The sequence below is a fragment of the Meleagris gallopavo genome, chromosome 3 (assembly GCF_000146605.3).
Source record: "Meleagris gallopavo isolate NT-WF06-2002-E0010 breed Aviagen turkey brand Nicholas breeding stock chromosome 3, Turkey_5.1, whole genome shotgun sequence".
NCBI lineage: Eukaryota > Metazoa > Chordata > Aves > Galliformes > Phasianidae > Meleagris > Meleagris gallopavo.
Window position 1 is genome coordinate 26,870,646 of NC_015013.2, and position 15,254 is coordinate 26,885,899.

A 15,254-nucleotide genomic window follows, 5' to 3' on the forward strand; every position below is an offset into this window, starting at 1 on the left:
ACACTGCTTTTATGAAAGACAGCACATTATTTCCCGCTGCAGCTAGGTGAAACCACAAATGGATGAATACCTTTATTTTTATTCTCCTTGTCATACATAGACATTTACTGAGTCTATTAAGATATTTGCCATGGTTCTCTGGCTGCCAGTATCTTAAGGCACAGAAACAGTTCATGACTCATCAGGGTCCCAAATTGCTCTTAAAATTGGGTCTACCCAAATCCTTCTTCTGTAATTGAAAACTCTCTTTTGGATTTGGTTCAGCAGCATCGAAAGGTACCGAGGGGAGCAAAAGGTTGCACTGGGCTGGGAGCTATCGGCGCGTCAGCAGCAGCAGGGTGATGAACTTATTGTTGTGAGGGAATGAGACTCTGTTGCACTCGTCACGGACTGCTTTTGCCATCTGCTTTTTGTGCTTTATCTTCCAGGCTGGCGTTCGGCAGGAGATAAATGTATTATATATATCCACATGAGAGGGAAACAAAATCAAGTCAGAGAGATACGGACCCTTAGAAGAGATTAGAGATTGGAAGGGCACAAAGTACGTGCAGATACCATCTTCAGAGAACGCGATTAGATGAGAGAGGAATGAGGGAGGCACGGCCTGCATTCAAATCTGGCTGTGTCAGCACTGTGCTGGGAGGCAGGCATGGTCAGCCTGTACCCCTGGTTTGCTCCTCAGATCTTAGACCCCAAGTGTGGCTTCCAGCTGGATGCAGTTGAATATAAGTCAACTTTGTGCTGTGACATACTGGGTCCCAGCAGTGCAGCGAGGAGTGGAGGCAGGAAGCTTGTCTGTTCCTGTTTCCAGACCTGTGTGCCGCCAGTCCCTCTGTGCCTGCAGCAGATCACACAGAAGCCTGAGGGATAACCAAGCCAGGAGGAAGTATCTGAACCATGTGGGGAAGGCTTCTCTTTCTTGTTCCTGGAGTTACCAAATGTTGTAGCGGTATGTGGAAGACTGCCAAGTAATAGGAAAGTTTTCTGTAACAACAAAAGGCAACAGGAGAATGGTTTTAAACTAGAAGGGGGGAAATTTAAATAATATGCCTTCACTCAGAGGGCGTTGAGGTGCTGGAGCTGGACAGGCTACCCAGAGAAGCTGCGGGTTCCCCGTCCCTGGAGGCACTCAATGCCAGGTTGGATGGGGCCCTGGGCAGCTGAGCTGGTGGGTGGCAGCCCTGCCCATGGCACAGGATTGGGGCTGGTTGGGTTTTAAGGCCCTTTCCAACCACAACCTTTCCATAATTGTGTAATAAACAATTATTTCTATAGGTATTCCATCTGATATAAAATCAAGAGTTTCATGAAAATGCCATGAGTAGTCCATCAGTAGTCACAACACACAGTCAAATGTCAGGACACAAGAGGGAGATAGGAAGCACTGCAGAAAAAATCACTGTGGCACAGCACAAGTCTGTGGTGCTTCTGCAGCATGCTCATTGTGTGCATGGGTGCTCCACAGAGCCCAGAAAGGACAGAATAGAACTTGAAGTAATCAGCGGGGGCTGCGATTACAGAGCTGGCCTCCTCGGTTTGCAGGTGTGGTAATGGGGGAGGTGGGAAATGCAATGGAGGGCTACTGGAATGACACAGCAAATGGGGAATGGCTGTTGTTGCCTCTGCCACTAGAGCTATTTGGGGAACCAAATTTAGGTAGCAGGTGGAAGGCAGAAGGCAATGAAAAAAGCCTCTTTTATGCTGCACACAAGAGCTGTGGATCTCCTTGCTACCAAGTGCAGTAGAAGCTTTTATGGTTTCACCAGGGTTTTGGAGAGACTAATTGTAGAGAAGTGTATTAATGACTACTGGGCACACAGGAGCCATTAACAGTTCCTCTGATTCAGAGTTCTTGAAACTGGAACTGTATGTTAGAAACTGTTGCTGCATGTTTGCTCTGTTCCCATGCACTTCCCTCTGCACCTTTTGGCTGTTGCAGGTACAGTGTGCTTCTTAAGCCTTCCTGGACAAGCATAGGATATGTCTTTCATGTACTAACTGTTCGAAATCTCTTTGTTAAATTGGAAGGAAGGAAGGAAGGAAGGAAGGAAGGAAGGAAGGAAGGAAGGAAGGAACGAACGAACGAAGGAACGAAGGAAAAGGAAGGAACGAAGGAACGAAGGAAAAGGAAGGAAGGAAGGATCAGAGAGGAGCTATGCTAAGTGCTGAAGTTATGCCATTTAGAAAGTGCTGTAATACCACAGTGATGACCATCATGTAACTGTCAGTGTAGACAGGTCTGCTATCGGATACCTTAGAAGTGACCTGTTTGACTGCTGTGAGGAGCTATTGAAAGGGCAGCTATTAGAGAGTTTAGTATGAAACCAAAGCCCAGAGCAGTCTTACATCAGAGTATTATATTGCAGAGGTTGTCACTGCAGGTTGTCACTAATTGGCTAAAATTTGCCATGACTTATTCTCCAGGCAAATTAACTTGCAGTTGAACAGATTTCTTTGTCCATAATTTGGTTTAATACCTGATGAAAACAGTTGATTAAAACATGATGTATCGGATTACTGTGTCTGACTTGTATCTTTGAACTAATAGGAACATGTGCATATGCAAAATCAGGGACAGGCTGCAGAGAAAATAGATACAACTCCGTAGAGTGTAGCTGTGGTTTTGTGGAAGGGGAGGATGAGGAGAAGCTTCAGAGAGTCTCTGGCAAGGTTGTCAAGGTTACAGATGCTGTTGCTTCTGTAGGTGAGTGGCTTGGGCATTCTCTGTTGATAATTGGTATCGGCTGTTCACTTCTGAGATAACAGAATTTGCATTTTAATTGAATTGTTGCATTTATCAACACTAAAGCATAAAACATAAGTCACAAAGCTTTGCAAAGTATCAACATAAGGAATTTGGGAGTGGGGGGAAAAAGGGTAGAATTGTTGCATTTACCTCGATAACATTTATAAACTTTTTAAAATATGTAAGAAATGAGACTCCAGTTATAAATTAACCACCAGATAGGCTCTCCTGATTGATTACATCCCAGCACAAATGCTGTTTTGGAAGCTGTGATTCACTGTTTCAAACATTTCAAGCACTCCAATCTGGTGCTCGGTGTGACAACACAAGGCTTGCAGTCAGTTCGCTGCTTTGAGGCATTGCTGAGACAGCAGCAGCAGCAATGCTTTAGCTCTGGGAAAGAAATCTCCACAGCTACCAGTATGGCATGGCTCAAACAGAGTCTGACAGCGTCAGGACATAATTTAGGAAAACAAATGATGTCATGGTAGATTTCAGACTGTGCTTGGAATTGGTACAATATGTCATATTGAATTTTCTGCCAGGTTTAAGAGTGATACAGTAAGATCTTAATTCACTGCAAAGATGTGCAGCACCACTACCTTCCTTAGAGCTATATGAACGTACTCAGGGATGTGGCCCAGGACGTTTGTGCAATAGATGAAATAGGCTTCAACAACCCACTGCTGCTCTAGGATGCACAGACACAAGATGTCACTGCAGTGGTGTTGGCAGGGAGCAGGCAGCCTGCTTTGTAGGTGACAGAGAGGAGCTGCACTTTGCAACTCTTCTGTACACCAGTAACATCCAGCTGCAACTCCTCCTTACACCAGTAACAGCCAGCCAGAAAATCCACCAATGCTTTGGCATTTGAGCAGCCCCCTGCTTACTTTGAAATGCTTTTCATGTGCGAAGTGAGATAATTTGTAGAACTATTTAAGAACTCACAAAATATCTTGCCCTTTGTGACAGGAAGCTGGAAATCCCACTAAATCTATACGAACTGCAGAATTTTAAGTAAAGCAGAAGTTCTAGCAAATGCCATGCCTTTCAGGCAGCGTATCCAGTCTGAATTTGAAGGAGACACCACTTTCTGTTTTCCTCCTAAAGGAAAGTGAGGAAATGGCACTTTCTGGTCTAAAACCACCCTTCTTGTGCCCACTCAACCTTCTTGTCCCACTGCCCCTTAAAATCCTCAATTTCTCAGTTTCCCCTCCAAGGAAAAAGGAGAATGGCATCAGTTACTGGTTCATTAGCACAATACCCATGATGAGCAGCTCTCCATACTCCCTGCCTTCCCCATGACACAGGGACAGGAGAGGCTGGGGTGGGAGAAGATATCTTAGGATCTGGAGAAACAGTGAAAGGAGAGCTGGGGAACTGTTTTCAGTGTTGAATACTGTATTGTACTGGCATTCACTGTGGGGTGTTGCTGTAATACAGTCAGTTCAGGCTCTTCATTGGTGACCTTACCTCTCACATTAACCAGGATGTTGTGCACGCACAAAGAAAAAGATAAGGCAGGGATGTGAGTTGACCACTGCCAGTTTTAGTACTGGGTAACATTCGCAGTTAGAGTAATGAGGGATGCAAATGCAGAATCAGGAAATGGCCGATTTTCCGTAGAACAGTTGCATGAGACTTGCTCAACAACATGCTTTGTTGGTGTCATTTGGTTTTGTTGGGTAGCCTTCTCAAGCAGATGGTTGTTGCCATTCAGTAGGTTTCTCAACAGAAGCATTTCCTCCATATTAAATATTAAATATAGTCTAACAGTTTGAGATGAACTTGTTTTCTTTACATTTAATAACTTTCTGTTTTAAGTAAGATTAGTCACGCATATCACTGAAGTACTGCTATAGTGAATGGAAGCATTTGTACTCTGAATTCTAGTGAATTACATTACCTAAGTTGCACAGTTTTTACTTTGTTCTCTGTCTGGTTTTTATAATCAAGTATAGCCTGTAACACTGATTTTTCCAGAATGAATTAAATCTTGTACATGGGATTGTCATCACATCTTTTTATCATGCTTTTTAAATAGTGATTGAATTTCAAGTGGCCTTGCAGGTCTCATAGAGAATTTCTTCATGGAAAGTGGATTCTACTTTTAATATTTTAACTCTTTATATCATGCAGCTTTCTATATCAAAAAGCTATTATAAGCTGGTATGTAAAACACTCAGGTATCTTCCTAAAGTGAGGATGGACCCATCTTGGGATGAAAGCTTACTATACCCAGAAGAATAGTGTATTTAACTGATATAGAGCTATGCAGCTTACAGTGGAAATCTCTCAAAATTCCATGGAGAATGGCATAGTCAGTAATTGCTCTATCTCAGTTGTGAGCATGACAGTGCCCCATGTGCAGAGGTATCCAGCAGCTCATCCTTCTCCTGCACTGCTCAGGTCCTCTCCTTCTTAGTGTGCTGTAGGGATGGGCTGAGGGATGGGCAAACACAAAAGCATGCTAGGGTAGTAATGCAGGTAACTTTACATGAGATGTGTGGAGAAAGACTTGGGGGTCCCGGTGGACAAGAAGCTGGACATGAGCCAGCCAACTGGCTGTGCACTGTATCAGTGCATGAATGCACAGTCTGAACCAGAGATACAACTATTAAATTTGATCTGTGAACTATTTGAGTTGTGTTGTGCTTTGAAATGTGGGGCTAGCACTGGTTTTCAGAGAAAATGCTTTAATAAAAGTGTGTGGCTTAGTTCCTACAGCAGATTTCTGGGGGTGGAAGATTAAACTTCACCTGTGATCTATTTACTGGTGTTGGCAGACAGGCTGGCAGTTGACTGCCAGAGCTTTCTATCAGAATTTCAGCTGCATCACAATATCAGAACGGATGGGAACACGCTGTCCCACGCTGCACATCCCACCTGGTAGGTGGTGGCACGCAGTGCTGCAGGATAACCGGGCTGTGCCCCAGCAGTTCTGTGCTCTCAGTGAATAGCGGGCCCAGTCATGCTGAGAACACAAGTAACAGGAGGTGATTGGTAGGGTTAAGTGCTGCTTTACAAACGTGTGTGGATATTCAAGGCAGAAATAGATACTTCTTTTTAACAGAGCTGTAGATAATGCAGCATGCACAGCCTTGTGCAGTGTAGAGATGTGAGGATGTCACCTTCTGAAAGGATCAGATTAGCGCTGTGAACTTAGTGCCGGTGGCTTGTTCTCCTGCCTCCTCCTTGGAAATGAAGTCACTTCAATGTACTACAGAAAGGACGTTTGTAGACTTGCTGACTTATATAAAATGGAATACTTCATTCTATACATGAAAAGAGACTTTATTCAGAAGAGGCTGGTACTTCTACATCCTGGAATTTCTCATGAAATGAAAAATAAACTAATCTGATACTTTGACTACTACACAAAATGCAGTGTATGCTTCCAATGGAGAAATGATCACATTTATAATCTGCTCCCTGATAGCACTTTTTCATCATTGATGACCAGGTTTTTCTCTTGCTTAAATCTGTTTTTGGCATTCTGACCAGTCTGTGCCTGTCATAGCTGTGTTCACACAAGGGATGTATCTCACCCTCACTTGCAGAGGGCAGGGCAACCCTTGCTGAAACCAGAAGAAAATCAGAATCCAGTTTAGAAGGCAAGACTCCTTTCCTCTTTGCCTCTTTTATGTGATGTGCACAACAACCCTGTTTGTTAACTGTGCCCAGTGTTACTGACTTTGTGTTAGATTTTCAGTGCTCGAGACTAAAACTGAATTGTGTTGGATTATGGTGTGCTGTGGGTATCACGTAACAAACTCTTTCCTTTCTTTAGGTCCAAACTGCTTTGCAGAAACCACTGTCATTCCTGCAGGCCGAGAGGTGAAGACTGACGAATGCACTATATGTCACTGCACTTACGAAGAAGGCACGTGGAGAATTGAACGACAAGCTATGTGCACTAGACATGAATGCAAACAAATATAGGAAATCTACCAGTCCAAGAACTCTCATGGTTTTTATAAACTATCTCACAGCAGTGAGCACTGTGGATGACCCAGGGAAATCGGAATGAGAAGATTCTGGTGAGGAGCAAATTGACTATGGATACTTTGTTTTTCACAGTCACGTAATTCTGCAAGGCAAAGCAGTGCGTATATTTAAATAAAGTTTGGACATAAGAATACTTGTCTTAATAAATGTGTTATTTTCACAGTGAGTACACTAAAATACACTCTATAAAATATTCTATGTATTTCTATACTAACATTATAGAGCTTAAAAATAAATGTTTTATATAGACAGTACAGATTAAAGTACTGTATCATTGCCTGTCCTATTGTGTACATGCACATAACTAAACATTACATTTCTATTCTAGTTTTATCATGGTAGAGTTTTCTTTGGGTTCTTGTGTTTTGGTATTTTTTTTCCATTTGTTTATTTTCAGTTTAGTGGCCAGGAAGGAGTCACTATAAGATAAAACTTTGACATCCTCGCTGTTGGAAAAAAAATGTAGTCCTGTATGCTTACAGAGAATGTGCTCACTTAAGCACTTATGAGTAGTGCTGTAATATAAAAGTGAGTCTGCTCCTTTTCTGAGTTGCACTGGTATAGGTCTGCTGGTCCACAGCTGAGATCACTTGAAGCAGTAATACAAAACTGGTCTCTCTTACCTGTTTTTATAAAGCATTAATTAGACAAAATCAGTTCATAATACAAAATTCAGACATAACATATTACAGCAGGGCAAATGCCTCTGTGACATAAACAATACAGCACTGCTGAGCTGGTGGAAATAGGGTAAGTCAGTGAATGGCATCATCAGTGTAACGTGCAGTAGATGTGGAGATGTGTGGATGGGTTGTGGCTGCACACGCACATCCTTGGGCAAGAGAGAACCATCCCCTAGACCTTGCTGTTTCTGCCTTGCTGGTGCTTGTTCAGCTTTTTGATTCATCTCAATCTGTCTGACTATCTGCACAGGTGGTGTAACACTGTGTGTTGACAAGAAATGTTTTGAGCCAGCTCTTCAAATCCATCAAAGGATTTATAGAAGAGAAGCTGACTCTGGACACACATGGAGTGAATCACGTCTCCCTGCTTCCGACACTTAGAGCCTTTGTTTAGATCCATGTTGGTTTTAATTTAGCTTATCTCCAACTCCTGGATTGTATCTGCTTTGAACATCTGCTAAGACAGTGGCTCAAGAGAACACAAACAAGGGCTTACTTTAAGCTTTTCCTAAAAAAAAAAGAATGTGATGAATAAATATTAGAAAATGAATAACATTGCTTAATTCCCTTTTACTCCTTGCGACTTATTGCCATGCAGTAACCTGGTTTCCATGGATCCAACACTTTGGATCCATACAAAGTGTGATTTTCTGATACTGGTGAAGACCATGGAAGTTTTGCCTGTGACTTCAGTCAGTCACAGTTCTCTCTTCCAATCTGTACTTTGAGTGTGTTTCTGTCTATTGCTGGGACTTATTTTCCCCAGTGATGGAATGGGAAAAGAGGAGTGGTAGAAATGAAGAAAACATCCCTTGCACAGACAGTTCTGTGACAGTCAGACATGGCCTACTCACAGAACAGTGGGAGAGGGGAAGGCATTATTGATTTGAATAGTTTAAATCACTCGAAAATTCAGTAAATAGCTTTCCCTGAAGTGGATATGCATGTATGTAAACACTGTATGGACACTGCTGTTTTCCAGTTGCCTGAATTCCTAGCAGGGATGCTAGAAGTATTACAGCTGGCTTGTCACTAACTCAGCTGTTGGCTGTGAAGGATGATACAGACTGCAGATTTATTTTGTTTCTTGGAAGAAGAGAGAATGTGTTTTGTCTCTCATTTGTACCTTCTGCTTCACTGAAGCTTTGGTTAAGCTTTATTATCTTTCTTTGGGCTCGAATTTATGTTCGTCTGGGAAGTTCTCTTTCTTGAAGTACTGATGACAAGGTTAAAGGCTATTTTATTGTGTCTTCCTTGTGTAACTTTTATAACTATTTTTTATTGCTTTTTTTTTTTTTCCAAATGATATTTTTCATCTTTCAGTCCTGGCACCAACATACTCATGTAATCTTTAGTTTAGCAATAGCTTGGTCCGTTCCCATTTGATACAGATTGTCCTGAACAAATTCACCTTGACAGACAGCTCTGTGGATTATTTCTTGAAGACTATATTTTGAGACATTATCTATCTTTCTTTCTGTTTGAGATATAATCATCAAGTCTGCTAAGATGCAATTTCTTTATTTTTTTTATGTAGTAAGATAGAAGTGGATAATCTTTGGACCTTCTTCATGCCAAGGTCACTGGCCACGTCCAGCTTTGTCCTCTAGTATTATTACAATAAGACCTTTTTGGCCATTCCTGAGGATGGGCAGATGTCAGTAGCCTCACCCAGCTGTGGAACCAGGGAGTACAGGCATTTTGTTGTTATCGCAGGAGGCAAGGCAGCACCACACAGCAGCTCATTTACCCATGCACCTCACCCCACTCTGTTCTCAGTGAGACACAGAAGAGAAAAGGAAGAGCAAAAGCAAGGGAATGAGAACCAGAGGAAAAAAGTGAAAAAACAAGAGATGAAAAGGCAATCACTCACCACCTCCCTCCCATAGGTAGATGGATTCCTAGCCAGTTCTTGAACAAAAAACAATTAACATACCTAAATATTGCTCCTCTCTGTTTTACTGCTAAGTATGGTGTTGTATGGTGTGGAATAGCTCTTTGGTTAGTTTGGGTCATCTGCATGGTTATGTCTCTTACCCAAACTCTTGCACTCCCCCAGTTTACTGGGGAAGCAGATTAAGAAATAGAGAAGGCCCTGACAGTGTGCAAGGTCTGTTCAACAACAGCTAAAACATCAGTGTGTTATCAGCATCCTTTTAGTTACAAACCTAAAACACAACACCAGACAGGCTACCATGAAGAATAACTCCATCCCAGCCAGACCCAGTAACCTGTAATACCATCATCAATCCCAGCACAGAGGCAAATGACCCCCAGAATCAAACTCCCAGAAGATGGTCGCGCCAAGCAGCATGTGGGCCTTTGCGATGGAGTTGGGGAGCTATTTCCATCCTGATACATAATGTTATTTTGCACAGACGTGCTTAAAACAGAAACTTTCCTATTTATGGAATTGGAAAATGAAAAAAATATGGAAATTAGAAGTGTTTGGTTGGTTGGTTGGTTTTTGTTTTTAAATAGCTAGTATAGAATGCAGTCAGAGACCAGTCATCTTTAAGCATACTTAATCTCTAAGCAAAAAACAGCTGCTGTGCTGGCTATGTGTATTTTTCTAAATGTCATGGTTCGGTCAAGTAATACATCTATAACTTTAAAAAATAAGAGTGAAGCCATCTGCATCACTTCCAGTGAACCAAATTAAATAGAACACTGGCCGATCTACTGAGACATATTCTTCTGACGGCAGAAAAAAGAAACCAACATCAAAAAATACTGAAAAGGAAAATAAAGACTTGGTGTCTCTCAACAGTCAATTTAGATGCTATTGGGAATTTTACATTTATTTATTAAGGAAGTAAAGTGCACATTAGTAAAGTAAAAAGCTCAGTTATAAATAAGTAATTGCTACAGAATAATGCTAACTAATAGTGGGTTTTGTTTGTTGAGTATATTGTCCTAAAGGTGGCATAGTTGAAGCCTACTTACCTGTTTTTAGCTCCAATGCAAATGCTATTATGAGAGCTGCTCCGAAAGTAATGCCTCCTATTTTATGATGTTGGCCCATGACATCAGAGATTAATGTTGGTGGTACTTCAATAGAAGTAGAACCTTCCCATCAGTATTCTGTTCCATTTTGTTGTCATGTGACAGACGGCAGCAGAGGGGCAGTCTGACAAAATGGTGTCTGACGTGGAAGTGTGGATGAAGCAAAGGGATGTCATTGAATTCCTCCATACAGAACTAATGGCGCCTACTGACATTTGTTAATGCTTGCTGAATGTTTTCAAAGATCAAACACTGTGAGCACAGCGAGGTGGTGGATAGTGCATTTCAGCAGTGGTGACAGGGACAAAAAAGACAAGCCATATTCTGGACAGTCACTCTGAAAAATGAAGAGCATCTCAATCGCTCATCCTCACTGACCAGTAGATTATGACGAGGGAACTGTACACGGAGCTGAGTATCATCTTCAATACACTGGAAATGATGGTGGCAACACCGGAATCTCACAAATGAATGCTCACAGAGGAAAAGAATGAACACCATATGCAAGTTTATAAGAGACCAACTGAACCAATACAGGGCTGAAGGTTACAGTGTCCTGCATCGCACTGCAGGTGATGAGATGTGGTCACCACTATGAGCCTGAATCAAAATGCCAGTCCATGGTGTGACAGCAAGTGACTTCCCCATAGAAAAATAAGTTCAAGATGCAGGTTCAGTGATGTGCATTCTATTTTGTAATAAGAAAGGGAAGATCCTTCTGATTTTCTGGAACCCAGTGGAAGCATCAACACAGACTGCTACATTGTGATACTGACTAAACTGAAGGCTTAAACTTCCAGTCAGGCCAGAGAAGATGACAACTTCTCTCTTGCAAGATGATAATGCCAGGCCCCATACCAGTTTGAAGCACATAGAGCACATTGCCTATCTTGGCTGAACTGTCCTACCACACCCACTGTATAGTCTGAATTTGGCACCTTCTGACTTCCATCCATTCAAAGATGAACCGCATGGGCATCATTCTGCTATGCCATGATAGCAGCTGTGAAGCAGTGGGTCACCTCCACTGGTGAGGCATACACTGGCAAAAATGCTTAGCTAATGGTAGTGACTATGTGAAAAACAGTGTTTTGCAGCTGAGTACTAGCTCTATCAAATAGTTTCATTGTGCTCTTTGTATCTGTTGTTACCTCAATGGAAATAAATAGGGTGCATTACTTTCAGAGTGACCTATGTATGTATCCTACATGAGGAGTTTTTCAGCTTTGCAGGTGATTGTGTCTACGAAAGCCGTGTTTTCGGATACAGTGATAGCTCATTAATAATTTTGTATTTGAAGTTTGTTCCTTGAAAAATCTATATTCTTCTCAGATGTTCATATGTAGCTGCACTGACATGAGTATGACATTGCTGCTTCTACTTCTATTGCTTCTGCTTATTTCCCAGTTGAAGAAATGCCGAATTAATTCTTGGTTTGACTTTGTCCGTTTCTGTATGAGTGTACTGTACATTAATTTGGCTTCAAACTTGTGTAAGTAGGTGCCTGAAGAGATAATATTCTAGATGGGTTCAGATAATTATAAAATACCAGTTAGTGTGCAACAGTAATATTGTTACTCATTTAAAACTCAAGAGGAAAGGGCAGTTGTTCACCTAAATACTTATGCAAGATTTTAAAGGGAAAATGGGATAAGAAGGAAAGATATGAGACAGAGAAAATGAGTGTTACAGCAGGAATGTTAATAAAAGGAAAAACAGATCTACAATGTCATAAAGGCGCTTTATAGGGATATTTTCAAAGCATATCTTAAGGAAAGTAAACAGGAAATGTATTTGGACATAAATTGAAATCTATGAAATTCCATTTGGAAATGATAAAAAAATAATCTTAGTGTAAAAGGAGACTGATTATTGGACGAGATTGCCCTGACAGGTAGCAGAGTCTCTGTCCATGAAGATGTTCAAAACCCTGAGTAGTGTGCTCTAGCTGGTCCTGCTGGACAACACTGAAAATTGAAAGCCATGATGAAACGAAATTTAATGAAGCTCTTAAGCTCCTCAGTACAAATTAAAAGATATGATGAAAGGTTCCCTCATTTTGGAAAACAATCTCTTCTGTTTTCTTATTGTGCAATATGAACTGAACTGTCAAGATTTGTAATATTTGATGTTACTTTTGATGGTAACTTCAGTATTTAAACTTGGATAGCTCCATAATACTTAGGAGGCTTTGACAGATACAGGAAAAGTCCAAACGTATGCCATTTATCAGTTTCAGACAAGTCAAAATTATGTATTAATTAATCAGTAATAAAAAAGCATTTACATAATTAGCACACAAAAGCTAATGTTTAAAAACAATCAACTCTCAATTTACCAGAAATATTTGTTAATTAAGTTCATTTCCGGCTACTAGCTAATAGTAATCCTATTTCTGTAACATAACAGTTTCCTACTTTTAAAAAAATTCTTGAATTTTAGGAAATACACAGCATTAAAAAAAGCTTTTGTTGAAAATAATATAATAACAAATAGGAAGTTAGTCCTATTGAGGTAATTATTTAGAGTGTATCTATGGCAAATATTAAGTTTGCCACCTAGATTTACAAATAACCTTGTTAATTTAGAACTTACAAAGTTCACCTGCTTCATGTTTATTTGGCAAAAAGGGAAAAATACCACCTATAACACTAAACATTCCAGTTCCAGCAAAATAGAGCACTGCTGCAGATTTTGTAAGCAGAGATTGTAACTTATTGCAAAGAAGTGAATTTATGAAAAGCTTTGAAATTAGGAATGCATATACCAGTCCATAAAAAGGGGGGAAAACAGCAAACTTAAAGAAGATCTAAGATCATGAAATAAAAATAAATTTAACAAGCAATTAATTTTGATAGTAGAAAAATAAGGAAACCCTTTTTCCTTAGCAATACACACAAATTTCTTTCTTCTGGATCCAGCAATAGAAGAGCATAAACTTTAGATAAGACAGCAAGAGGAAATTAGAAGTCCAGTTTAATACTGTTGACAGAGATCAGGATTTCTTTCACATAATATATACATAATAAAGCACCTGTACTTGACTGCAATCAGTGAATGAGAGAAAACATTTGCAAAGGTTCGTGTGAAGTGCTTTTGTTCATAATAGACAAAATCAAAGGCAAAACTTTATAACGCTTATTTTACTTTTTCCTGAATGTCATAAAGGGCGTGCAAACTTTGTGGATTAAAATGAATTTTATTTATCAAGAGGACCAAAATATATCATTTCAGCACTCTGCTAATATGCATATAAATGCCTAGACAAGAAAGTCGGTATTTTAATGTGTATAATACCCCAATTAAAAGTACATCATTTTTATTATTCTCCTTCCTAGTACAGATATGACGGTATTAATGCCTTTAATTGTTGAAATGGTTGGAAATTGCCAACCAGAGTGTTCTGGTTTTGATGTACAATAGAAAGGTAGATATATAAATGTAAAAATACCGCTTAATTTATATTTTAACTGCCTTAAAAAGCCTACGTTCATTTCATAGGGTAATTCTCAAATTAATTTGCTACCCGTACTGTAGGAAGCTCTGTGTGCCTTTATTACTTGTTAGGTTGGGTTTTTTACCAAAACAAATTCCATATTTTTGGAAACTAATACTGCAAAATGTGCTTTCTCTTTAGCCACTAATTTTTCAAACTAATGCTAACTAATTTAATGCTGTTGTGATTGGGAAATTATGAAGATAACGTAAGGATGTGCAGTACTCCAACCAAACATAATGACTCCTCTCATTTGCGGTCCATTTATTTCTTATTACCAAGTGAAAATAAGGACTGGGTAGCCTTCAGTCATTCTATGGATTACAGTCTAACAGAGTTGGATTTCCTAACTAAGTACTAAATGTTTTTTTTTAACGTGCTCTTTCTCAGCTATTTATTTTCAAGTGGTATTTGATAAAAATAGCTATTTTATATATTCTGCTTGTTACGCTGTTTATGCTAATGTTCAACAAATATGCAGTGTCATGTTTAAAAGTTACTTCTTAGAAGTAGTACAGTATTTTTAAGTCCTTTTTTGAAAAGAAAATATGGAAAGATGGATGTTTTTAAACCTGAGGTTCATACTTGTGCTTTAAAACACAATTACATGCAAACCCCATTTTTCAGATGGCAAAGGGCTAAAAATGACCTACACACATCTAGCTCATGGTCATGCAGGTAAGAGAGGGAATGCATAAATAGGATTTAAAACAGAATTCTGTTACAGAATACCAATTGAAATGAGGCTACTAATAAGTAACAATAACAAGGATTGTATTAAGCCATCTACTCACTAATTCTTGACACTTTTACAAAAGTAATGAATGAGCGTCATAAAAATTGTCATGGTATTTTATGTTAGTGTTTGTTTTCTTCAGGTAAAAGCGAGTTAGCTGAAACTATCTTTAATGGTAGAACAGATGCACAACCTAAGAAATTTTACATTATTTGAAAAGAATTTTCTGAGTAGTCAGTATTACTATTATAGCTCACCTTGGAAGAAAGTTTTGTTAATGTTTTTGTACTTGGTGCTATATTGAGCTGTTCATTACAGTTCTCCTAACCAAAGACTAAACAGTCAGGTAGATGAAAGCTATATATAGTCCTGCTAGTCTATGTCAACAGGAGATGACTGGAACAAAGAACGAACTATGCAAAATAGGTCCACCTTTTTTCTTCTTCTTCTTTTGATTTAAATAGTTAATTATCTTCACTGCTTTTAATCTGGTGGGTAATTACAAACACCTTAAAAACGAAGTACACCTAAGTGATACAAACTAGAATATACAGATGAATTATTATTTCTTAAAAACAA

At 39.6% G+C, this 15,254-nt stretch overlaps 1 protein-coding gene across 1 annotated transcript in view; it reads left to right on the forward strand.

Moving 5' to 3' along the window:
• Window positions 1–15,250, forward strand: part of VWC2 (von Willebrand factor C domain containing 2) — a 62,412-nt gene extending 47,162 nt beyond the window's left edge. Inside the window, 1 exon segment of the mRNA XM_003204847.4 lies at window positions 6,537–15,250. Coding sequence (XP_003204895.1) covers window positions 6,537–6,688 — 152 coding nt within the window. The 3' untranslated portion in view covers window positions 6,689–15,250.
• The last annotated feature ends 4 nt before the right edge of the window (window positions 15,251–15,254 follow it).